Source organism: Xenia sp. Carnegie-2017, unplaced genomic scaffold (genome assembly GCF_021976095.1).
Source record: "Xenia sp. Carnegie-2017 unplaced genomic scaffold, XeniaSp_v1 HiC_scaffold_21, whole genome shotgun sequence".
Lineage (NCBI taxonomy): Eukaryota > Metazoa > Cnidaria > Anthozoa > Malacalcyonacea > Xeniidae > Xenia > Xenia sp. Carnegie-2017.
This window is the reverse complement of record NW_025813484.1, coordinates 903,795-931,255: the sequence shown is the minus strand read 5'-3', so window position 1 is coordinate 931,255 and position 27,461 is coordinate 903,795. Positions and strand designations below refer to the sequence as shown.

Sequence of the window (27,461 nt, the reverse complement as noted above, 5' to 3'; positions counted from 1 at the left end):
ATACTAAAATAAAAATGTTTATTAACTTCTCCTCCATAATTGCCATGTCACATAGAGCATTTTCATGCATCAACAACGTGTTTTTTAATGCTTATGTATCACTCTCTTCAAGTATATATTTTTCACTAAAAATTGATCATTTGTATTTTGCATTATTCATTCACAGTGATTCGTGATAAATTTTCATGAATTAAAGAAGTATAAAAGCTACAACATCTAACACCACATAAATTTTAACACATAGATGAATCATGAAGTTTCGTTCATGTATACGATTTTTCTCATTTTCAAAATATTTTGCCTGAAAAGGGCATGCGTGCCAACGCCAGATTTATGAGCTTAAAAAGCCAGTCTTCCGCTTCACACGCGTTTAGTGATATACGGACGACTGTTAGTTATACGTTTTTCATAAGACTGTGTGTAAATTCTATTATGCACAACCAAATACTTTGAAAAAAAATCAAATATTAACTGACTCTTCTCGATTTGTCTCCAATACGTCACTCATCTCCTTTATTCTCTGATAAATTTTGTGCCGATGACCAACGAGCCTTACACCAACTTTTTGTAAAAGTTCATCTTCAGTTAGTCTTGCTATATCTGCAAATTCTTCATAACCAGCTTTTGTGAAATTGCTCGCATACATTCCCATTTTAATGGCCTCAAGCCAGTCTTTCACAGACTTAAATGTAGTGTGATCCAAGGCGTCGTTTCTAAACACACAAGAATCTTGATGTAAATTTCAAACATATATTGATTTCAAAAAAATTTTAGGGCATCACCTTCGCACTTTAATATAATCTTCATTTAGTTTTTCAGGGAACGTTAACCAATCGTCGAGAATTCTGACAAGTTCATTGAATGGGGGACGTTTCGTTCTGTCTGATATCCAACATTCTTTCATCAGTTGATGGACAGCCTTTGGACAGTTCTAGATTGAAACAAATTCTTCATTTACTGAGATCAACAAGAGTGCACATGCAAGACAGCTCGACCAAATTACCATCGCTAGAAACTCATAATCCACTAAAGTTTTGTTATGTGATAAACACGTTTACAAGACGTACAAGAAAGTTTTCATTGATTAGTCGATAGAAAGATACAAAAATAGCAACAATCATTTTGGCACATAAATAATACGTAGTGTAAAGAGAATATTGGCTTAATAACTCTTCACTAAGAAGTATAGAGTTCAAAGTACAGCAGTTTATGCTATCTTACCATAGGTGCAGGAAGACGATAGCCTTGATCGACCCTTTTCATCACCTTGATGCAACAAAATATATCATGAAAGATCCACAGTAAGTTTTAGATATGTTTATGTAAATTTACCTCTTCATTACCCCAGTTCCAATAGGGCCTCTCAGCAAACGACATTATTTCCCATAACAAAATACCATAACTCCACACATCGCTGGCTGTTGAAAATTTACGATACCTGATAGCTTCGGGTGCCGTCCAACGAACTGGAATTTTTCCTCCCTTGAACAAACAACACGATATAGACATATCATTCTGATCAACAACTAAAATTAAAGTCATTGTACAATTTTCTGTTATTTTTATTGGTCAAAAGCCTAGACTGGTTGAAATCTGGAGCGGACGAAAAAATCTCGTATTTATGGGTGACAGCGTAGTTCTTCAACGACACAAAGAATTTATAGCAAAAGAATGGGGAAATGGGAAAATTTGTAAAATCAGCTTGTTTTGAACATGGCTTCTGCTCGTTTCCCTTCTTTGTCAAAAGAGTGAATTATTTTAAAGTACAATGAACAGTAACAAATTTTTGAATTCGGCTTTGCGGGATATCAGTATTATAATGAACTCGGTCAGCTCAGTCAGCGTTCACCACCTTTAAGACTAAGGACTGAATTCTTATATCTGTTCAGGCTCATCCAATAATATTTACTTATCGCAGAACATCGTTTGCTCACAAGACAATCCAGATGCAGAAAATAGCAAATGTTCAAATGTAATAGAAAAAGAAGTATCTAAGTGAAATAAAAACTACTATATATGTGTTCAACAAATTAGAAAAAGAACAGAGTTATGTACTTGTGTTTCGTATTCTGAGTCCTCATTCTTGATGTCACGTGACAGACCAAAATCGGCAACCTTACAGGTCAAATTAGCATTTACCAAAATGTTTCTCGCTGCTAAATCCTGTAACAAACAACGAAATGTCGTTTGAATGTTTTGTATAAAAATGAAAACTTAACAAACAATTTTTTATAGCAACAACAAAAAATTTAAAGGTTACTCTGTGAACGTAGTGCATTCCAGCCAAATACTCCATGCCGCTAGCAACTCCTCGGGCCATTCCAAGAAGTTGCGTAATTTTAAGAACACCATCATTTATCTAGGTTTGAAAAGTGATTTTAAAAGCACTAACAAGTTTACTCGATCAACATTTATTTTCCTGCTTATATAAGATAGTAAAATACCTTTAAGTATTTTTCTAAAGACCCATGTTCCATAAATTCAGTAACAATAAGCATTGGTGAGCCTGTGAAAGAAGTTTTACTGTTTGTAAAAAGTCACTTTTGTGAACTTCCCGCGCATATATATTTTATGGCCATTTCGTAGCATTGCACTTGCGCGGTTGCAAATCCAAAACAAATCAACTTACTTTGTGTCACCACACCCTCAAGACTGATAACATTCAAATTCTTAAATTGTCCCATAACAGATGCTTCAATGAGGAAGTCTGTTCTGTTCTTGTGCTTAGCACCAGTCTGAATAGAAAAATCATCGCTCGGTTATTTTTACAGCAATTGTCATTAGCCATACATCCATTAGTTCAAACGTGTCTCAATTGGAATGATGTGAAATTTCCTATCAAATTACTGGAAGAAATGAAAACATGCAGCTATCGAGCTCATATACAATTTTGTTGCATGAACAGGATTATAAATTAAGTACATGCATTTAAGTCTCGTTCATATAAAAAAAAACTTCAACCTGAATAGATCCTACGTTATAACCAAACATTGTGTAAGAAAAATAATCCAACCTTAAGCGTTTTTATAGCTACTACTGTGGTTTTCTGACCAGGGACTTTCAAGGAACCTTTATAAACATCACCAAACTCACCTAAAAAGTAATATTGTAGAACATTATTCGGTCAGCACATGCTTCTAAGCGATTAAAGCCATCTAATATTGAAACCTCAACTGATTGTTTGTCATACATATACCTCTATACCTCTACGATGTAATAATTATACTCTGATGATTATTGATAGACGATGTGATATACGAACCTCCACCGATTATTGATTCAAATGAAATGCAGCTTCTGTCCAACTCTTTTGTAAATTCTAGAACAGCTCTTTCTGGATTGTCATAGGTTGTTGGATCGATATAGTTTCTTTCACTGCGAACCAGAGGGATATCTGTGGATTGGAAAGCAATAGTGAACAAAGAATGGCCAACAACGCCGACCATGAGCAATAACACATTTTACCTCCGCCATGCAACCGCATACTAGCCCTGTACTTCCTTGTCTTGCGACTGTAGAAAAATGCAATACAAGGCTATAGTAAAGGATTTTCACGTAGAAATAAATAGAGCTAAGTAAGTTCCATGATCAGTGGGAAGAAACATACCGTCTACACAAGCAAATCACCAGAATAATGATAATTACCACCATGAGAAGACCAATGATTGGTACAACAATAACTACAAAACTTGGCAGGTCACTTGATCTCGATGCAACACGTTCACGTTCATCTGTAAGTTTTTTATTAAACACAAAAGAGAAAAGGTTGATCATACATATTGTTCAAATCGATGCGGGAGTTTTATTATACATCTTGATCAATTTTTCATTCTAAGTAAGACGTACAACAAACCTGTTTTCAGTTTCTTGGAAGCGCGAGCCCAATGAGAACGACTTATATTCCCATTATACTCATTCTTGGAATAAATTACGAACTCGTATTCAGTGTTCGATTTCAGATCTTTAATGGTGACATTCTCACTTTCGATGTCGGTTTTTGACGGTATAAATCTTACACTGGGACCACACGCCTTAATACAAGGGGCAGACTTCGTGCTCGATGAACACTCGAAACAATCCACTTCATAAATCACGATCTTGCTACTTAGAGATTCGTACAAAGTAGGAGGTTTCCATAGCAACGTGACTGACTCGTGATCTTTATCTTTATATTGGAGTTCATTTACAGATGTTGGGATTCCTATGTCAAAAAATAAAATATTATTGAGATGGAGATGGACTTAAGAAACACATTGGGCACTTAAGTTAGACATAATTATATGAAAATACATAACTAAGTTCAAACTTTAGCTAAGTTTGTTTCATTTTCAAGGTGAATGCACAAAATTGCTTGTCTAGCTTAAATTTCTAGAAAAGTAAAATTGTCTTTCAAATTTTTCAGTTGCTCCAATTTATTCATTGTCAAAATATATTCAAATCGTCTGAAGCAAACTGTTCAATGTAGAAAAAAATAAGAACTGACCACTTACCGTAACAGGGACTAGTGTAATTTTCTCCAATAAATCGAAAATGATTTTCTTCACATGAGCAGCGTTGCTGATTATCATTGCTTATGGAATTTTTTGGGCATGGCAAGCATCTTTCATTTCCAGCTTTGTCTTTGTAAGTGTTCTTTTCGCATTCTGGAAAAACATATAACACAACATAAAGAGTGCGGTACCCTGGTGAGTGTGCCCCTCCTACTTTTTCCCTAAGATAACTTTGGCTGGCCTTCTTAAGTGTGAATTGGGGCTAAGTGAGACGAAGTGAATTCAGTATATTCAAATCCACCCGCTACTCGCAGGTTCATTTTCGTGCCGCCTTGCCTACATTATGCATTTAAAATTGTAGTTTGCAAGGACTTCGCTCTTTCAACTTGCCTACAAGTTACGTTTACAATGTTTTCGAAGATTTGTTCGTTCATTTGAATATGAGAAAAACATGTCATTCAAACGTCTAAGTTTGACACGCCTTAGTTGAATATGAAATGTTTATTGGAAATCCACGGTTGTGATTGGCTACCAATAATTCCCGCCAATAGCTTACTTATGACAAGATTGTCATCAGGCTTTCACATTCATTCAACGAAGTGAAAGTTTCTAGCTTATGCCATGGCTCATACTTATTCTTTTCTGGAAAAATGCGAATGCCGTTCAGATTGGCGTTCACCAAAAGAGGAAGTAATAGGTAAGTACTTGAATACTTCGATTTTTTAATTAAATATACATTCAGAAACCGAGTTTGCATGTGTAGAACATGTAATACGGTGAAAATTGTCCACGCGTGGGTCTTCGTTCAAACTTCTTCAATTTATTTAACTGCACAATGCCACCAAAGTGTTTTTATCGCACATAAAAAACTCAGAATAAACGGGCAGTTTTAATTCATATACATTATTGGAAAAATTAGAAGTCAAATGTCTTAAATACTATGATTCATTTCCAAACTTAGAAATATAAGATAAGAATACATAAAGTCACGTGTTATTTTGCATTATGGGGACAGCTCAAACACAAAATTAAAATTATTTACCTTTACAACCACCAAGTGAATCTAATGTGTATCCTTCTTTACACATACACTGTGACACTATCGTCCATTCCCCTTCACTTGAACAAAGTCCATAGGGTAGTTTATTTCCAGGATTAATTGTGTTTGGTGAACAGCTTGTATTCACTTGTTGATGACCATTTTCTGGGGCAATTGTACGAGGTAGTACCATTGCTGTACTTGTATTCTTTTCACAAACATAGTATGATATTGTTATCCTTTCGATCTCAGTACAACTACCAGCAGATAGCAGAACTACAGCAAATTGTTTTCTGCCCTTCAAGGCATATTTAAAATCTGCAGTGTAAACAACATTTTGTTCTTTGTTTGGGAAATTTTTAACTAATGGTAGATCTTCTAAAAGTTTATAGGATTGTAAATTATCTACCACAGATGCATGCATTATGAATGCCTTAATTGATTGGTCTTTGCAAACATTGCAGTCTGACACTTTCATTTTCATTGAAACATGAATTACATTGTAACCATTATTTGGCAGTGCCTCTAACACGAGCCACGATTTTTTAGAATCCCTTGAATTGCAAATAGAACATGACGACCTGCTTGAGGATACCACATTATTTGACCACTAGAAAAATATTATTTTAATGTATTTATTGATTTCATAGTCCAAAGATAAAAAGTGGCAATTTTATACTACTTACCGAAGTAGTTTTGTTATTGGGATTCTCAACACTTCGTTCAAACAAATAAGAACATTCTGCTGACCGAAGGATACCTGTTGTCCAATCAAAGTAGTTGCATTTTTAGTTATCAATGTTATTATTATTATTATTTGGTGTTGTCATTAGTTATTTCAACATTGTTATGTGGGAAAAATACACACAGGCAACAAATATAAAAAAAACGGCAGCAATACTTTAATGTGAATGTGCCTATTAGGTGTCTTTTAGCACATTAGGTGTCTTTGCTCATGAGGGCTATGTCATCTTTGATATGTTGGACATGACTGGTATGGATAAGAAACATCAAATATATAGCATAAGAAAATGATTACAATAACAATCCGAACCATCTATTATAATTTCTGTTGTAAGAATAATGAATAAATTCATGGACCGGTCAACCCCCCTGGCGGGGATTAATACTGGCCGGTATACAAATGTTGTTTGTTTGTTTGTTTGTAAGAATAATGAATGAGAAAAACCGGACATGTTAGGTATTTAAAACGTTTTATTGATAAATTTGCATCCTTAGGTTATTGCCATTATAGTCAACTCAGTATTTCAAAGTCATTTATTTACATATGTATTTTAGTAATTGATGTAATAAAGTAGCCAATAATAAATTACCAAATGAAGCAACATTTATTGTAGTGTATGTAAGAAAGAAAACCTTGATAAGGTTTCCATTATTAAAATATTATTACTATTAGGAGTTTTAGCTATGTTGACAAAAAACTACCTGTGGGTTATTATAAACATGGGTCATAGAGAGAAAAACAAAATCTATCTGTTTTATATTTAAAAGGAATAAAACTCGTATTATTCCTTTAATTACACAAATAATGACGATTTCCCTTCTTAATTACTTAGATGGTTACAAACTTACTTTCACCAGCTTGTAGTTGTTGAATATATAACGTCCAAAAGCATAAACTGTACAATACGCGAAGCGACATTTCTTACGACAAGTGTAAACTTGCTTGTTATTCGAATTCCGTGTCAGATTTTCTCTTTAACACGACGAGGTTAGTTGTTAATCCACTGAAATAAAATAACAACAATGACTTTATAATGTCAAACAGTTGATTCTCTTGAAATAAATATTTCGGCTAAGTCATATTATTTCAGGTATTTTGTTGCATGATATCGTGAAAGCAAAGATAAGGCTGTTGCCTTATCTCTCTATTGAATTTATCAAAAGGAAATGCACGATGAAGTTCAGAGGAAGCTCTATCGACAATGGTTTGTTTAGGACATATCATGTTTCAGCGTAAGAATTATATGTCTTTAATATACGACTTTTCGGTATAGATTTGAGCTTTACCCAGTAAGCAATAATCTTCAGATATGGTTGTGAGGTATAATAATTGCTGTATAGTTAAAAACTGCTTAGTCATGAAACGAAGGGTCAGCGTATTTGATAAATAACGTGATGTCAAAATTGGATACTTTAGAGCGCGTTTGAAGAACTAAATAAACTCATGATACTTTAAAAAAAGTTGAAAAGTTTGCGGTGGAAAGTATGTTGTGTTAAACAAATCAGACAAAAAGCATTAATCCTCAATTTTGATTATTTTCTAAATAGACCACCGGTAGTTTAACTGCGTAAGCTAATTCGACCTTTTTAAGTAAAATGTTCGTCGAAATATTCATTTCCTTGTGTCGCTTGCCGTGATGTTGGACCAAAAAGATTACTAATTCGCAGTATTAGGAAAAACTAAACCATATATATCAGTCAAAAACCACAAACATACATGTTATATGTATTGGCTAAAATAAATAGGAAGTATGCCACACCGTTACAAAGTGTATTATTGAATAAAAACAATAATTATTGCGAAAATTCACAACCATGTATCAAAGATCAACACTGGTACCGAAAATCCTTTACATAATAGGTCTATTTTAATGTTCAATGTGTGTTTGTAGGAAAGAACAAGCGATCACAACATTTTTGGCAGACAAGCAGCAATACTTACTAACTGCAATGAAGCACAAATCCAGCACAATAGGAGTTATTATATTCTATACGTACCTGTGTATTTATATAATGGACATTTCTATTAGTTAAAAAGCCCAATCAATTAATGAAGTACAGCTCATATTAATGAAGTGACTTCAATCACACATTCTTCGACTATCTTCTTGATAGTCTTGCTTCTAATTTACTTTACATATGCGTCGTCGCCTCCCATCGTTTTACAGCGGAAATCATTCGCTTTTGTCAGAAGAGGAAATAAAACCACATTATAATACACGCAATCATGAAATAGGTACGCATAACGTACATATACCTAACTTCTCGTGCTATGACAATGGCAGTTAATGAGAGGATTTTTAACTTAAAATTTTTATCCATTTGTTATAGGTAGGTTTTTGGTGGTTGTCCAAATTAATGAGGGCCCCTTAGAGCAAAAGATCTAATCAAGAATATACTTGAAGGTTGGTATTTTGTAGGGTTTTTTATTATAAATTGCTTTCACTGGGGAACCTTTTATATCCTTTTGATATACTTCGTTGTGCACATCTATACAAGAGGAGTATTGCTGATTAGTTATATCAAATGGACACACTTTAAATACAAGTACGTCTAATGGTTCAATATGTTTAAATTTACTGTTGTGATAATATAAGCAGGGTAAGAAGATCGGAATTGCATCGGAATCATAGCAGAAGTAAGTGTACAAATATTGTAGAGATCATTTCTGTACGAAATGTTGATTTGTGTTCTAGGCATTAAACAAAACGATCAAATATTTTTTTGAATTAATGAATGAAAGTCTTTATTTTGACACTTTGGCCTCGTCAACTGAATTCAATTTACACGAGGGGCGTGCCTACAAATACCATTACATAAATCACATTGCAATGAAATAACAATAGAGCTAAACGATAGGTTTAAATTTTACATAATATACAGCTATACAATAAATATATACATCGTTATTTGTCTAAAACTTCGGGGTTTTTTTTTCATTCAGACGACTTTCATTTAATATTAATGATGTGACAAGGCTTAGGACATATACAGATAACGTTATTTTCAGTTATTACAAAACACTAAATTTATTTCGCAGTTAATAGAATTCTGCTCTCCTGTTCAATTTAAGCGAAGAAATTGTTCGAACACATTACAATGGTTCTAAAAATGCACTGTTTTTATTGTTGTGCTTTCTCAAAAATTTATGATATTCATTACAAGCGCAATTTAAACAACACAAAAAATAAGCTTTATCCACTGCTGTGTTAATTTTCTCTCATAAAACAACATAGTCTTTTTTGCGATAGTGTAGTCTTACAGCTACGCTCAAACTCTCTAATTATTTTTACGAAATTCCCTTGTCGCGAGTTCTAAGTCCGACAGTCCTTAGCTAATTCTCCATCATGTTGATCATCACCGTAATCCTTTTTGTTATCGCTATTTTTTACAGTCGCGTGTAATTTCATCAACACATTGGCGCACGTTTATCAATCGATCTACGGAGTTCCTCGTCGAAACTCTTTGAAAAACGCCTATCTTCCTGTTTTGAATTGACCAATAATACCACGTGTTTTTTTAAATTAACAAATCACAACAAAGCTTTGTGAATAACTCTGTAACTGAACGAATTCAGGCATTGGGTTCACTTCGGTAAAAATGTTGCAATTTCTTTAAAAGGAAAGACATTTTCACGAAATTGTGAAGTTGCAATCGACAGAAGTGAAAACTAAGGTGGAATTAAGGTGATTGGCGCTGGCTGAAATCGAAACCAAAATTCAACTGTCATATTAAACAAATAATTTGATGATCATGAAGATTTTACCGTCAGTGCTATAAATATAATAATATATATATAATGGACTCCGTCGATTTCGACGTATGAGGGTTCCACGAAGTGGAACATCCTGGTTACTGAAATTATAGTGAAGGCAGCTGACCAGACTACAATCACTCGTACCCTTCACGCAACTACAACGCTGATATCAGCGTGACACAGTGTGACAAGGCTGCAACATTACAGATGCAGGTACAGTCCATCCGAGGACACAGTTTCCTCTACCAAATTTCCCTCACATGGCTTTGGTCAACCCGGGCTAGGTTTACAGACACATTGCCAAATGTGCCACGAGCCGGGATTGAACCCACGCCGTCTGGCTAACAGCTCACGCCATTAACCATTCAGCCACTCGCCCTTCTAGTGCTATAAATACAATCAATATAAATCCCCACTGATCAAAATTTTTTGGAACGCTTCTATTGCCGCGACTATAATAACGACTGGTAGTTGTTAATCTTTATTGGGATTTTGGGTTTTTGAACAAATCAAGGACATATAATGACTGTTAATCACTGTTTTGTAATCCAAATTCTGCGATTGCTTTAAGAACAAATAAGCCCAATACCTCAATATATGTTTTTATTATTCGTGTGTCTTCTGTGTGGACGTCTTCACAAGCGTTGTAAACTTGTGATTTTTAATGCTTGTAAATAGCTTTGCTATGAATCTTTACCGATATCATCGATTTGTAATCGTCAACGGTAAACCACATTGAGTAGGAACGTTTCCTCGTTTTTTCCGTCACCATCGTAAACAAACACGAGAATTTTAAGTTGAGCAGCTGATTGTCGGGGTTGAAACCGTAAACTAATACTCTGAGCCTCACCTGGACCAAGCTGAAAAATATAAAAAGCCTAAAGCTAAATATCTTTGTGTCATCTTTCGTGTAACAAAGAAGATTTTAGGCAAGGAAGTAAAAATAATACTGAATATATAAAATTACATGAAACGGGATCTAAATTGGTACTCAATTTCTACAGAAATTATAACAAATAAGTGATAAAACGTGTAGCCGAAAAACTCATTGGAAATAAAGGATGGAATGAAGAATAATCCTTTAAAAGAAATACATATTGACTTACATTTAGTGTAGTGTTTCCTAGATGAAGTACATTATCGAGGTTGCATTTTAAATAAAACGTTTTACCAACTTGATACGGGTTGATGAACTGAATCCTCTACAATGTGAAAGAACTATTGGTCAAAACGATCTCATCAGCTATAGATATTTGCCAGCCTTAGATGCTCATATATGCTCAGCAAAGGTTTAGTGGGACCATTTGATAGACAATAGTCAGATATACGTATAATAAGAAAAAAGGCATGAGATGTAATTTTTACCTTACGAGATCCCTTTCCTCCGCCCAGTTCAACGTTTATATCGAAGGTCTTTGAAATAACTGGTGGACGAGATGTAGCACAGACTAACCATGATCGATGCAATTGGCTAAATTCTGTGTCTGGAAGATAAACCTAATGCTTTAATAACACTGTAGAATGGTGTTGCAACATGACAGTGGTGAAAATGCAATGCTAGTTAGCACTGAAGGATGATGTTGCACCATGATAGTGATGAAAGCGCATTGCTAGTAAACACTGAAGGATAGTGTTGCATCATGACAGTGGTGAAAACATATTGCTATTTTACAATAAAGGAAGGTGTTGTACCATGATTGTGATGAAAACATACTTATTGCTATTCAGCGCTAAAGGTTGGGATATCTCACTAATTGAAGAATCATTTGAAAACAAAATAACGAGGTACACAATATAGAAAATACTCAAAGAAAAAATTACCAACAACGTTCACAATTATCTGCTTCAATCCGGGCGTGCAAGGTGTAAAATTTAAGCTAACTTCTTGAACTCCATTTGCCATTAACATGAAGGGGTCAGATGGTTCAACCTAACACAAAAGGTAAAAATCATATTGCCATAAGTCATAACATACGTCAGAGAATAAATAAAAGAAGTTCCACCTGGAGTTCCGCTGGTAGTGAAGAAAACATTGAACAAGTCGTGATGAATGTGTACCGCGAAGTACACAAGATAAGCGACTGCTCTGTCCTTGTGTAGAACTTATATCTAGCCTAAAATAAAATTTCCATGTTATATGTACCTTTATGGATAAAATCAACATTTAACTCCTTTATTATTAATTGTTTCTATGGAGAAGGATACCTTTGCAAAGAATGAACGTAGAGTTGCCATGTTTGCTTGGGTTTGATGTGAAATCGGTCTCTGAAAATGCAACGAAAAACTCCCACTAAATTCTACTCCAACTTGGAATCGTTCTTAGTAAACTCTAGCAATTGGGCACCATTAAATTAACTTACGTGTAAACAAATAAAAAAAATCTTCTCACAGATGGTGAAGCTCCACATGGAACTTTCAAAAAGATATCTTGTGGTTGATCCTGCCCTACGAAAAAGAATAATTAGACTATAACTTGTCTATGGAAGAATTACAACAGTAAATGTGTTTTGTAACGTACATTAGAAGTTGTATTACAAATCACATTGATGTCACTGCAGCGAACATGCATCCCTCTTGGTACTTCACCATCACGAAGGGGCTCATCTAAAATTTACAATTTATTTGCAAACGTAAAATTTGACATTTTTTATGAACGTATTGTGGTCGCAAATGATGTTGACATTGATATTATTATTATTGTGGCAGTCAATACGTTGTTATTTTGGCAATCACATGCCTGCTAATGCATGCCAATGTGGTAGTCGAATGGTTTTCTTAAAGTACGTTTGTTCTGGACTGTTAAATCTAAAGGTCTGATCAACGGCAAGTGGCTGCAATTCGACTTTAAGTGAAAGAATCGCTAGACGTTGTTGCTGTGGTGTTTCAAATACGACCTGAAAACAAAGTTAGTGAAAAATTAAATTAGTCTTTTGAGAAGAGAAATAAAAAAGATGATGGTTGAGTGAAGGACGTTGAATTGAAAACGATGTTAAAGAAAAGGACTTTATAAGAATTGTGAGTTTGGAAACGCGAAATAAAACTTGGTTATTGTATCATTTGCTTTTACCTTAATGTTGTAAGAAAGTTCCTTTTTTTTGACAACACGTCCATTTTCATCTTTGGCGTGTAAAATAGATGACGCTTGTTCACTGGTTGACTTGAAGCTTTGATATTTGAATGGTATGTTTACGGTTTCTTGCGAACGCATAAAAATCTCGGGGTAGCCACTTTCAGTGGCCAGATTAAACATGTCTTCTTCGATGTCTGAGATAAATGATTTTGACAAACATTTCTTGAGACTTCATGCTGAGATATTATTATGAAAATGAAACGTAAATTTACTAATGCTTACTGGTTGAAGTTTGAGTCAGCTTCTTGTATTCTTTCCATTCTTGGGTATCCGAAACTACCCTGGAGAAACGGAGACGAATTAGTCATGTCTTGGCTAAAAGTATCATCAAGCTCATGCAAAGCAAATGTGAAATCATCCATTCTTATGAACTAACATTAGTTCATTGTCATCACACTGTATGATAACTGTTGACTCCGATGCGTACGGGTTCTTCAGAACAAATTCAAAAAACACAGCTTGACCAAAACTTGGATATATAGTATGTGTTGTTGTTATATTCCTTGAAAGTAGCTCCATGATGCCTTCCTTTTTCCATTTTTGTCTACAACGTATTTCAATGAACATAATCATCTCACTTATAGATGAAAATATACGTTGTCATGCATATGTATACGTCGTCGGTTTACCGATACATTTGAACTGTTTTCAAATCCCTTGCTCGTTGAACTTTTTCTTCCTTGATGAGCTAGATGATAAATAAGAGAAATATCTTTTAGTTTTTCATCATTAGTTTGATCTAATAGTTCAATTAACATTTAGATAAATCAACTAAATTAAAACAGCGAAAACTCCAACAGGCTAAAACTCCATCATACATTGTGTGCAAAAAGAATTTGTGAAAGTAAGGACGTGTTATAGCAAACGTTACGTGTGTTGTAGTAAAAGGGAGTCCTTTTTGTATTTTTCTTATTGCCTGCATTCTCTCCAGCTTTCTGTAAAAAAAACGTTGAACAATCCATAAGTGAAATTGTACATACATCACCCCTCGAGCATATATACACTAAATAACCTTTGTCTTACGGCATCTGATTCCTTGGTTGGTCTTTTGTCTGATGTACCGTTCTTGTTTGCATCTCTAGACAACAAAACTCTCGCCAACTCTCGATCACATTCTTTCATAAGCTTTGCTTTCGATCGCGTGGGAAACGCTAAACATAGTGAAGTTCAAAACACATGGCACATTAGTCAGTTGAAATTCATCGAAGCCCAACATGGAGTCTTCTACGACAAGGAAAAAAATTTGACATCTCGGTGGATTGCAACCACTTCCCAAGCAGTCAAAAGACAAAGAGACATTCGCCATGTTGTTTGAAATTTTAATTGTAAACAAGAAAAATCATTTGTCAAATTCAACCACCATGGCATCTGTGACGTAACGTTAAAGCCTCCAATAGATGATGGACATCAGCAGCGATTAAAAAAAAATTTTCGCTTCAGGCACAAGCAAATGTATTTGTTAAAGCTTTGATTGTCGTCGAAAAACAGTGTTTGAAGTGTACCTACCGTACTGCCCTTCATTGATGTCTGCTTTGACAACATGACGCTGTTTTCTCGGTACTATACCTACACAACAATATACAAACTCAACATGTGTAGAGTGTATATAATCCAAAAGAATAAAGGTGGCTAAGTAAGAAATCGCACAAAAGAATTTACTTGGACTTCTTACAAGGTTTTTCCGATTTGTTTTCACTTGGATGGCCAATATTCGCAATGCGTAAATATAGTTTGCCTTGAAATTTCGTTGCAGATCCAGCTGACTTCAAACCAACGTTACGAGTCTAATGGGAACGAAAACAAGTCTTAGTGTTGAACTTCAACATATAACGAAAACTATAAATATACAATCATCATTCAAACAAACAAGGTTTGATAGGAATAAGAAAAATGGCAGTTATTGTATAATCATTTCAATAATCATCACTTCCGTCAATGGACAACAAATATTCAATATTTTCGTAGATTGTTTGGAATCATGTCCATCATATGACTGAGAAGTACGGTATATTTTGTACATACTGCTTCTCCAGTGGCGGGCAAGTGTTCACAGTAGTTCGTGGATAAAATATCCAGCTCGTGCATAGCTTGCACTGCTTCTTGGCCTTGACGAAGCAAATGCTGGAAGAATTAAAGATGAGATAGAATGCATCAAATGAAATATAAGATAGACAGATGAAAGCATTTATACTTTTAAATCCAGTGAAGTTGATCCAATTAGCAATAGCGATTCACCATTCCAGACGTCTATGTAAAGACGATGATTTTTAAGGTAGTTCCATAATTGATACATCTCCCCCGGCAACATGTCACACGGATCGAAAAAATACTTGAACTAAATATGAAAAAAAAATACAAATTTATTGGCTTTATCCAAGATAAATACTTTCAAGTTTCAACAAACGTTTTAAGAAGTATTCAACTCATAAAGCTGGATTGGTTACCTGTAATCCTGGATTTTTATCAATTGTTCCGTCACTATCAAATTTTTGTAACAAACATGGCAGAAATGACTGGTTTTTTGCTTGGTTTTCTACGTCAATTAATGCCAACCTAATATTACGATGAAAATTTCCAACGTTGCATTTAAAGGAAGTAATGAAATATGAGCAAACATAACGTTTATAATGGGTAACACAAAGAAAGGAATTTCACCAACATTTACCTTTCAGTTTTCACTTCTGGCAATCGATAAAACTGATATGTAAAGAAGACAATGTGATGGAAACAGGCAGATAAAGCAAGAAACTGAATAATGATTTCATTACAATGTCGAATGTCTGTTTGTTCGTATTTCAAATCATACTGACGAACAACACTTGGGTCGATGTTGATTGGTGGATTACCATGACGATCAAGAATCTTTGGAACTGGGCACTAGTCAAACGTCCATGACCGGCACGTGATAACGTGAAAGCAGCTCTATATATACAATAGATACGTATGTCCTATAGAAACCACAGAAAGGAAATGAAGACAACTCTTTTGACACATACCCTGATGCTAAGGGAGGACGAATCAGAGGAGAATGATGTTCGGAAATTCCAGATACACGAGTATCCACTAGTATATCTTGTGAAATTGGCGTTTGAGTTGGCTACAGAGAAGTAACAGAAGTTAATTTTTAGAAAATACAATAATATACTAAAATATCGATATGTGGCAAACAATGAGATGGTTTGAATGTAGGTCAGCAACACTCAGATTTAAATTAACATCTTTTTATCATTTAAATGCATCCCAGGTTTTTTAAAAAGACGACATAGCGGTAATGATGCATATGAAAGCAGTGAAAATTTCCTTACGATTTGCGAAGGTGGTCGATAAGGTGGAAAATCTGACTGAAACGATATAGTTTCTTCGTGTGGAGATTCTGTGTCCTTATATGGTACACCTGGGGAACTTTGTCCACCAAAAACACTATTGCTCTCCGCGGTTCCCATAGATTCCCGCGTGGAATGCCTTCGTGAGCTAGCGCGTGAATTTACCCTCTTTTGTTCAGTTTTTTTCTTGGCTGTGAATCGAAAGCGAACAGTATCTTTAAATGCCTGAAAAAGAAAGATGGCATAAAGTTTTTTTGCGGGGGGGGGGAGTAAAAGTTGTAGAACAAAGAAATGTTGTAATTTTATGGCTACTGAAGTGTTTAGTTTAAATAATTCATAAGTTTTGTTCATTTTCGTACGATTTTTGTGTCTCATAAGTCACTGAAAAGTGTTATGAAACAAGCAGCTCTATAAACGTTAATGGGACAAATGCAGCACTTTCATCCACCTCGCCATGTTCTTCCGTACTGATAAAACTAAAATAATAATTGGCTGAATGGTTACCTCTTTTCTTTGCGGTCCGAACCACGTGAACACATTTCCAGGGTGATAGTGATGCCCTCCTTGTAAGACCAATGTCACATTAGTTTCCTCTGGGTTACCATCCTTGAATGGTTCCCAAATTCCTTGCCGAACGCAAACGTTAAACGTTTTTGAACGTACTAAACTTCCCGAAGGCAAACTCGCGTTGTTTCTCCAAGATGTCTAGGAAAATGAAACACAGAGATGAACTATGCATCAATTACAGTCTTTGCAACGTATAGCATGTTGGAAAGATTAGAAAGACAGGTATCTTTGCAGAGAACCACGGGGGCAGAGTTACAAACGCTTCACTGAACGTACGTGGCTTATGTTAAATAGTGGTGATTTCCGTACCCGTTTTTTCTTAACGTCAACGGTGTTATCAACAAGAACTGGTTTTGCAAATTCCTCAGACATGACGTAGATGAGTTGGAAAACAATAACAAACAACTTGTCAGCTACTAAATCCGACAGATTAAGTCGACTACGCAATATCAGTCTGGTTATGTTACCTGAAACAAATTCGCACAATCAATTTTTGGTCATTGGTGTACATGTGATGAAAAATATAATAACTCTCGCGATTTCGTTGTAATACATAAATTTATCTAATTTTCGAAATTTACTTTGAAATTGACCCTTACCTTTCAATGAAGACATGGAGTTTGGTCTATTTCCTATCGTTACTTGACCTGTGTACTCTGGGTCCAACACTATACTGTGTGGCTTGCTGACAAACGTCCATCCGTTATGTACACCAACCTTAGAGAAGAAGAACAATTCATTTATGCATACATATTGTATGTTTATGGAGCCAAACTTATTGTATGGTACTTTTTGAGGTTGTAATTGAACCTGCAATTTTCTTTCAACGATCTTCACACTCGGGCAACCTTCTTGAACATTACGCTGTATGTGTAACAGAATATTTCAATATTACATTCAAAGTTTCAAAGAAAAGAAAGCGTTGTTCGTGCTACCTTTAACATTCTGTCAGAATTTAGATCATCTGTTAGTTGCTTTTCAAAATCTTCCACAGAAGGGTGAAGACCAACGTACAACTATAAATATAATGACGTTAAACAGAGAGCACAAGAGTAAGAGGAATCAGATATGACCGTTCTGTCATCTAAGTGCAGGATTAAATTAAGAAAGTTGGCAAAGCATTGATCATGGGCACCTTGTCAACGAGGAACGCCATTGTCTTCTCAAGACGAGGTTTATGTAAGATATCAATCACACCGTTTGCTAGATATGGAACATTGAAGATGCATTGCGTTGAACATAACCTCAATTCGTGTAGAATTAGGAAAAAAATCTGAAATCATGTACCATCTGGCGGTCCTTCTCGAATTCCCGGAACTATATCGTCACCACCGATCAAGACGTTTTCAGGAAACAGATGAAGTGCATTACCTAAACTTGAATGGCGGGATAGTTGATAGACCAACTGACATCCAGGAATTGCCAGCAACCCTGGAAACTCTGAATGAGAAAAATCAGCAAAAAGATGAGTATATATATGTGTACAAATCAAATTCATGACGATCCTTGGAGAGTTAGTGCTTTTTCAAATCCCTAATCTTAGAAGGATAATCAAGTAAAAAAGTTTTGAGAGAGAGCTAAAGGTACCTTCCAATGGTTCGTTCATGTAAAACAATGCTTGAACAGTTCCCGACAGAAACGTCAATCTGAAATTGTGTTGAATACAGTTCAATTATTCGCTTCATTTCATGCATTGGAAAGATCACATCGTGAAAGACTTTGAAAAGACATACATCTTTGAAATGGATACACAAAGCATACGTAAAAATTTTTCTATAGTACTTTATCCCGATGATTTGATAACTTGCATCTCACCTGTTAATAGCGATGTCATTTGTGGTTGAGGAATCTTTCATTGAAATGGTTGAATCAAAAATTCTCAGAATTCCCCAACCGCAAGAAAAGGTTGTTCTAGTTGATTCGTCTTAAAACACAGGAAATTAATACAGCTAGATTATGTGGCACAATGAAAGTTGTAAAAATCAGATATCTTACCCAATGCAATCAACTCAACTGCACCAATGCAAGTAACATCACTCAGAGGAGAATGAAAATAGACAGCCTACAATGAAGGTGTATGATGAATATGAAGACAAATGGATATGAGAATCTCAAATTATAAGCCCAAAGAATAGCTAATTTATTCTGTTTGATGGTATTCTCATACAGTTTTTGAAATAACTAAATAATCCTGAATAAGCATGCATTTTCTGACGAATTTTTTCATTACCTCATTGCAAAATATTTTGCCCTTATTCTCATCAATTTTCTTACATGGAAGATAAGCGCCAAGCCATGTACTCCCAAAGAATTTCTTGTTAGCAGCGTCATAAAGTGTGACACGAACTTGAAACTCCACTGAATCATGACGCTTTAAGTATTGAAATTGTTGAAAGTTAATAATCTTGAAGTTGCTGTTTCATAAGCATAGATACGTACGAACAATTAAACATAATGCTTAAATGCAGGGTAAGACCTAAATGTTCATACTTTTATCTCAAATTTTATGCGTGGAATAAACGTAAACTACATAAAAAAATATAGAGTAATAAAATTGTATTGAACTGGATACTAAAATTTCTGATTAAAAATGTAAACTCGAGATAAAAGAAAATAACACTAAACGGTTTGTTTACACGCACAATGCAATAAATTACAAAGGTTTATTTATCCTATTTTTTACATACAACAGTGCTTGGAATTGGTATTCCTTCAACAGATTTAATTTTCAAACGATAGGGAATACTTTCAATATCTTCCTTTTCTTGTCGAGTCTTGTGTAACGGCACAGAACGATTATTTTTAAAGAAACTGTGCCAAGATTCTTCTTCGTCACTTTCATCGGCCATGTTGAATTAATTTGTCATAACCGGGGTTACTTTACCCGTGTACTTTAACCCGGCGTCAGACGGGAGTTTTTCAAGTAAAGCATTGTTCTCCTGGGGTTGGACGAAACAAAGTAAGAGGAATTTTCTTTTCAATTTATTTTGGATTTTCTACGTACGTCAAGTGGCTGTACTTCTTTGTGTCAGACGTGTCCGTCATTGCATTGTCGTGTATTTTCCTTTGTCCTTGTTCTTATGCTAAGTTATCGTTCGTCACATTCTTGCTATAAGCATGAAAACACATAAAAGTATAGTTGAAAATACGTTCATTAAATGTTTATGAAGAACATTGCAAGCACAAATAACAGTGTGAGTAAAAATCGAAGTACACAAGAAGATATAGGAAAAGATTGGTTAGTATTTTCAAGATTACATGGATCATTTGAACATAAACTGATCAACAGCAGGACGCCTTCACCCAATTTTGATGGTTGATGAAATATCGCACTGAGAGGAAGGCTAACTTACATAAATTTGGGAAGCGATTCTCAACGAAAACTGTGCGCTAATTTGTTTTCGAAAGCTATCAATGCAGAGTTGGCACGACGTCAATCAGAAAAAGTGATGAATATACTGCACCATACTAAACATTAGATGGAAACCGGGATGCTAACGAAACCCAATAGACCAAGATATTTACAACGCCGTTTTCATAGCTTCTTATAGCAAATATATTCATCGATTCATGCAGTATTTGGAAAATAGAAATGTTTCGTATAACATTTGAACAGCAAGAAACCTTGAACGATCGTGTAGAAAGGATAAGGCTACCGTGAAAGTTTTTTGAAAAGCAAGAAAGGTAGTCTAATACTTGAATATTTTTCCAAATTAAGTTTGGTACGACTTGAGAAACATTTACGGTATTTCTAAACAATGCACTTCAACATCTCGACAAAGAACCCATGGTGCCTACATGATCGAGTGGATTACTTTGAAATGTTCGTAAGGCAATTAGAGAATTTACAACTGCTATTTTTGTGAAGTTGCATCAATAAATGTTGATATAGCAGGTGCTAAAAGAAATTTGAACTGGAAAATCGTTTTCAAATAAATTGCTGAAATATCTTGTTATGAAAATAGTACGAAGTTCAACAAGACTTCAAAAAGGCAGATTTAAAAAGTTTGTGGTTGTGCAAAGCAAAGTTGGTGTCTTAACTAGAATAGACAACATTTATCGTTAATCTGCTCATTACGAAAAGATGTCTCTCATTTTATTGCCGATGTATTTGAACGTGTTGACAAAAATAGAGATCGTCAACATCTGTGAGTGCAACGAAGAAGAAATGTGGTCAATGATCGTGAAGAGACTTGTTAAAAAGTTTTGAAAATTACAGTTAAATTTACGTTAAACAAATGGTTAATGATTTCAACCCTACTTGATAATAATAGAAAACAGTGATTAAATGTTAATGAAGAACAATGCAGGAAATGGTAGAGGAGTGATAAATCACAGAACACAAGAAGAAATGAAAAGATTGGTTAGTGTTTTCAACCCTACTTGATAATAGTCGATAATTTGGGCATAATCCTATGAAAAGCAAGAGACCTTTACTGATGTTTGTGAAAAAGTACAGTTGATAAGATACCACAAGAAAATAAATCCAATGGCTAGAAACTATTAATGTAATGTTGTTGTGCGAATGACAAAACTGACAATAAAATATTATTTCTTTACAACTAAATGCTTTGTGATTTACCTCTTAGATTCTTGAAAAAAGTTTATGGTTTATTAGTTTGTTTCATTGAATGTTTACTTAACAGAATATATAAATAGACTAAATTTACGAAGATTCTTCAACGCAATCAGTGGTCGAGTGCAAGTGGTCAGGTTTCTCAGATTGAGGTGTGAGGTTCGAATCCTTCGAGGGTAGTATGGTGTTGTGCATTGAAATTGTGGTGAACGATAGTCAAACTGGTCAGGATGCCGGAGTCAGCAGCGATGCTAGTGGGCGTCGCGAGGATAAAAAACAATCACCACAATAATGATAACTGCTACCACCATGAGAAAACCAATGGTTGATACAACAACTACAACAACTGGTACGTCACTTGATTTCGGTGCAACCCGTTGATCTGTAAGTTTTTTATTAAACACAAAAGAGAAAAGGTTGATCATACATATTGTTCAAATCGATGCGGGAGTTTTATTATACATCTTGATCAAATTTTTCATTCTAAGTAAGACGTACAACAAACCTGTTTTCAGTTTCTTGGAAGCGCGAGCCCAATGAGAACGACTTATATTCACATTATACTCATTCTTGGAATAAATTACGAACTCGTATTCAGTGTTCGATTTCAGATCTTTAATGGTGACATTCTCACTTTCGATGTCGGTTTTTGACGGTATAAATCTTACACTGGGATCACACGCCTTAATACAAGGGGCAGACTTCCTGCTCGATGAACACTCGAAACAATCCACTTCATAAATCACGATCTTGCTACTTAGAGATTCGTACAAAGTAGGAGGTTTCCATAGCAACGTGACTGACCCGTGATCTTTATCTTTATATTGGAGTTCATTTACAGATGTTGGGATTCCTATGTCAAAAAATAAAATATTATTGAGATGGAGGTGGACTTAAGAAACACATTGGGCACTTAAGTTAGACATAATTATATGAAAATATATAACTAAGTTCAAACTTTAGCTAAGTTTGTTTCATTTTCAAGGTGAATGCACAAAATTGCTTGTCCAGCTTAAATTTCTGGTAAAAGTAAAATTGCCTTTCAAATTTTTCAGTTGCTCCAATTTATTCATTGTCAAAATATATTCAAATCGTCTGCAACAAACTGTTCAATGTAGAAAACAATAAGAACTGACCACTTACCGTAACAGGGACTAGTGTAATTTTCTCCAATAAATCGAAAATGATTTTCTTCACATGAGCAGCCTTGCTGATTATCATTGCTTATGGAATTTTTTGGGCATGGCAAGCATCTTTCATTTCCAGCTTTGTCTTTGTAAGTGTTCTTTTCGCATTCTGGAAAACATATAACACAACATAAAGAGTGGTACCCTGGTGAGTGTGCCCTCCTACTTTTCCCTAAGATAACTAAGATAACTTTGGCTGGCCTTCTTCTTAAGTGTGAATTGGGGCTAAGTGAGACGCAGGTTTCCATTATTAAAATATTATTACTATTAGGAGTTTTAGCTATATTGACAAAAACTACCTGTAGGTTATTATAAACATGGGTCATAGACAAACAACAAACAACAAACAACATTTGTATACCAGCCAGTATTAATCCCCGCCAGGGGGGTTGACCGGTCCGTGAACTTTTCTACGCCAAACATGGGTCATAGAGAGAAAAACAAAATCTATCGGATATTTAAAAAGAATAAAACTGGTATTATTCCTTTAATTACACAAATAATGACGATTTCCCCTCTTAATTACTTAGATGGTTACAAACTTACTTTCACCAGCTTGTAGTTGTTGAATATATAACGTCCACAAGCATAAACTGTACAATACACGAAGCGACATTTCTTATGACAAGTGTAAACTTGCTTGTTATTCGAATTCCGTGTCAGATTTTCTCTTTAACACGACGAGGTTAGTTGCTAATCCACTGAAATAAAATAACAACAATGACTTTAATTAATGAAACAGAGACTTTGTCGTGGTGACAAACTTAAAGATGGATTTCAAAATAGCAAATACCATGGTGAATGGTGATAATAACAATGTAATATTTCTTAAAAGAACTGTTTTAACCAGAACACTAACCCAACAATTCAAAGGAACCGTTATTTACAGCTAGAGAGAGACACTATGCATTTAGGCAGACTACTCGTCAGGTGTCAACGTCTGCTAAATGAGAACCTCCAAATCATGCTATATTTATAATGTTACAAAAGGTCAATGTCATCCCTATTTTTAGAGATGACACTTAAAACAGAGACAGATTAAACACGTAATCCTTTTGTCGGCAAAGGACAGGATTAGTTAATTTAATTAATATCGACTCCATGACGCGTAGCTGAAACAACGAGCGGCATTTTTTTTATATATCAAAAGGATATAAAAGGTTCCCCAGTGAAAAGCAATTTATAATAAAAAACCCTACAAAATACCAATCTTCAAGTATATTCTTGTTAGAGCTTTTGCTCTAAGGGGCCCTCATTAATTTGGACAACCACCAGAAAACTTACCTACAACAAATGGATAAAAATTTTATGTTAAAATCCTCTCATTAACTGCCATTGTCACAGCACGAGAAGTTAGGTATATGTACGTTATGCGTACCTATTTCATTATTACGTGTATTATTATGTTGTTCTATTTCCACTTCTGACAAAAGCGAATGATTTCCGCTGTAGAACGATAGGAGGCGACGACGCATATGTAAAGTAAATTAGAAGCAAGACTATCAAGATAGTCGAAGAATGTGTGATGGAAGTCACTTCATTAATATGAGCTGTACTTCATTAATTGATTGGGCTTTTTAACTTGAAATTTCGTACTTTTCGTAAATAGAAATGTCCATTATATAAATACACAGGTACGTATAGAATATAATAACTCCTATTGTGCCGGATTTGTGCTTCATTGCAGTAGGTAAGTATTGCTGCTTGTCTGCCAAAATGTTGTGATCGCTTGTTCTTTCCTACAAACACACATTGAACATTAAAATAGACCTATTATGTAAAGGATTTTCGGTACCAGTGTTGATCTTTGATACATGGTTGTGAATTTTCGCAATAATTATTGTTTTTATTCAATAATACACTTTGTAACGGTGTGGCATACTTCCTATTTATTTTGGCGAATACATATAACATGTATGTTTGTGGTTTTAGACTGATAGGTATGGTTTAGTTTTTCCTTATGCTACGAATTAGTAATCTTTTTGGTCCAACATCACGGCAAGCGACACAAGGAAATGAATATTTCGACGAGCATTTTACTTAAAAAGGTCGAATTAGCTTACGCAGTTAAACTACCGGTGGTCTATTTAGAAAATAATCAAAATTGTGGATTAATGCTTTTTGTCAGATTTGTTTAACACAACATACTTTCCACCGCAAACTTTTCAACTTTTTTTAAAGTGTCATGAGTTTATTTAGTTCTTCAAACGCGCTCTAAAGTATCCAATTTTGACATCACGTTATTGATGAAATACGCTGACCCTTCGTTTAATGACTAAGCAGTTTTTAACTATACAGCAATTATTATACCTCACAACCATATCTGAAGATTATTGCTTACTGGGTAAAGCTCAAATCTATACCGAAAAGTCATATATTAAAGTTATATAATTCTTACGCTTAAACATGATATGTCTTAAACAAACCATTGTCGATAGAGCTTCCTCTGAACTTCATCGTGCATTTCCTTTTGATAAATTCAATAAAGAGATAAGGCAACAACAGCCTTATCTTTGCTTTTACGATATCATGCGACAAAATACCTGAAATAATAGGACTTAGCCGAAATATTTATTTCAAGAGAATGCACTGTTTGACATTATAAAGTCATTGTTAAAGATGGATTTCAAAATAGCAAATACCATGGTGAATGGTGATAATAACAATGTAATAGTTCTTAAAAGAACTGTTTTAACCAGAACACTAACTCAACAATTCAAAGAAACCGTTATTTACAGCTAGAAAGAGACACTATGCATTTAGGCAGACTACTCGTCAGGTGTCAACGTCTGCTAAATGAGAACCTCCAAATCATGCTATATTTATAATGTTACAAAAGGTCAATGTCATCCCTATTTTTAGAGATGACACTGAAAACAGAGACAGATTAAACACGTAATCTTTTTGTCGGCAAAGGACAGGATTGACGCGTGGCTGGAATAACGAGCGACTTTTTTTTATTCCAGCTACGCGTCATGAAGTCGGTTTTATTTAAATTGACTAATCCTGTCCTTTGCCAATTTGTCAATTTCGATTATTTTCTAAATAGACCACCGGTAGTTTAACTGCGTAAGCTAATTCAACTTATTTAAGTAAAATGTTCGTCGAAATATTCATTTCCTTGTGTCGCTTGCCGTGATGTTGGACCAAAAAGATTACTAATTCGTAGCATTAGGAAAAACTAAACCATACATATCAGTCTAAAACCACAAACATACATGTTATATGTATTGGCTAAAATAAATAGGAAGTATGCCACACCGTTACAAAGTGTATTATTGAATAAAACAATAATTATTGCGAAAATTCACAACCATGTATCAAAGATCAACAGTGGTACCTAAAATCCTTTACATAATAGGTCTATTTTAATGTTCAATGTGTGTTTGTAGGAAAGAACAAGCGATCACAACATTTTTGGCAGACAAGCAGCAATACTTACTAACTGCAATGAAGCACAAATCCACCACAATAGGCGTTATTATATTCTATACGTACCTGTGTATTTATGCTGAGAATATGCTGGACCCGGAAATAAAGATCTACCAAAGTGCGAGACATTTAAGTACCTCGGGACCACCATCCATCAGGATGGCGGTTGCAAGACTGAGGTTGAACTACGGATTAGCCGGGCATGGAATAAATGGAGGAGTTAACGGGAGTGCTCTGCGATAAGAAGATGCCGAAGAAACTGAAGATCCTCATCTACAAAACGGTGATACGCCCAGTGCTTCTGTATGGGAATGAAACATGGCCTGTTACAGATTACCTAGCAGAGAAGATCAGTGTATGCGAGATGAGAATGCTACGCTATTGTCTTGGAGTCAGCCTGGAGGAGCTCAGAACAAATGAAAGCATAAGAGAAGAAGCGAATGTCATGAGTATACTGGAATTTGATGAGAAGAAAAAGACTGCAGTGGTTCGGACATGTGTGCCGGCGTGAAGAAGATGTAGACATTCGGAGAGTTTATGAGATGCAAGTGGAGGGGAGACGGAAACGAGGACGCCCAAAGCATCGGTGGAAGGATACCATCAGGAGAGACATGCAGCTATGTGGTGTCAAAGAAGAGGATACCCAGGACAGAGCAGCCTGGAGAAGTCTGATAGAACTGGGTCTCCGGCAAAGACCCGCTACCCGATTAGGACACAGCGGAGAAAGGTGACCTAAGGTGACCTGTGTATTTATATAATGGACATTTCCATTTACGAAAAGTACGAAATTTCAAGTTAAAAAGCCCAATCAATTAATGAAGTACAGCTCATATTAATGAAGTGACTTCCATCATACATTCTTCTACTATCTTCTTGATAGTCTTGCTTCTAATTTGCTTTACATATGCGTCGTCGCCTCCTATCGTTTTACAGCGGAAATCATTCGCTTTTGTCAGAAGTGGAAATAAAACCACATTATAATACACGCAATCATGAAATAGGTACGCATAACGTACATATACCTAACTTCTCGTGCTATGACAATGGCAGTTAATGAGAGGATTTTTAACTTAAAATTTTATCCATTTGTTATAGGTAGGTTTTGGTGGTTGTCCAAATTAATGAGGGCCCCTTAGAGCAAAAGATCTAATCAAGAATATACTTGAAGGTTGGTATTTTGTAGGGTTTTTTATTATAAATTGCTTTCACTGGGGAA

At 35.1% G+C, this 27,461-nt stretch overlaps 2 protein-coding genes across 4 annotated transcripts; both read right to left on the bottom strand.

The window, feature by feature from the left end:
- Window position 1: 1 nt before the first annotated feature.
- On the bottom strand, window positions 2-27,094 carry LOC124443640 (ephrin type-A receptor 8-like). 3 transcript variants are annotated; one of them, XM_046994126.1, is made up of 18 exons: window positions 26,988-27,094; window positions 7,123-7,277; window positions 6,216-6,289; window positions 5,533-6,139; window positions 4,491-4,643; window positions 3,854-4,201; window positions 3,608-3,731; window positions 3,466-3,512; window positions 3,263-3,394; window positions 3,014-3,093; window positions 2,630-2,735; window positions 2,445-2,506; window positions 2,261-2,359; window positions 2,056-2,163; window positions 1,333-1,482; window positions 1,222-1,266; window positions 783-931; window positions 2-713 (listed from the first exon to the last, which is right to left on the bottom strand). In XM_046994126.1, the coding sequence occupies exons 2-18, from the start codon at window positions 7,190-7,192 to the stop codon at window positions 461-463; spliced, it is 2,607 nt and encodes an 868-aa protein (XP_046850082.1). In that variant the 5' UTR covers window positions 7,193-7,277; window positions 26,988-27,094; the 3' UTR covers window positions 2-460. The 3 variants fall into 3 exon arrangements, with proteins under 3 accessions (XP_046850082.1, XP_046850081.1, XP_046850083.1); XM_046994125.1 differs by lacking the exon at window positions 26,988-27,094 and adding an exon at window positions 8,272-8,442; XM_046994127.1 differs by lacking the exons at window positions 5,533-6,139; window positions 6,216-6,289; window positions 26,988-27,094 and adding an exon at window positions 8,272-8,441.
- On the bottom strand, window positions 10,499-19,908 carry LOC124443645 (nephrocystin-4-like). Its single transcript, XM_046994132.1, is given in 37 exon segments — window positions 10,499-10,890; window positions 11,137-11,232; window positions 11,396-11,514; window positions 11,852-11,960; window positions 12,034-12,056; window positions 12,059-12,144; window positions 12,236-12,295; window positions 12,391-12,470; window positions 12,549-12,634; window positions 12,768-12,924; window positions 13,098-13,294; window positions 13,383-13,441; window positions 13,537-13,704; window positions 13,790-13,848; window positions 14,032-14,095; window positions 14,173-14,311; window positions 14,667-14,726; window positions 14,833-14,944; window positions 15,183-15,281; window positions 15,352-15,495; window positions 15,605-15,713; window positions 15,826-15,999; window positions 16,002-16,082; window positions 16,157-16,257; window positions 16,466-16,708; window positions 16,988-17,188; window positions 17,360-17,517; window positions 17,650-17,767; window positions 17,861-17,914; window positions 17,986-18,066; window positions 18,186-18,253; window positions 18,338-18,490; window positions 18,638-18,696; window positions 18,866-18,974; window positions 19,046-19,112; window positions 19,281-19,421; window positions 19,738-19,908. Coding segments are annotated over 37 exon segments (4,137 nt in total). The 5' UTR covers window positions 19,900-19,908; the 3' UTR covers window positions 10,499-10,749.
- Window positions 27,095-27,461: the final 367 nt, after the last annotated feature.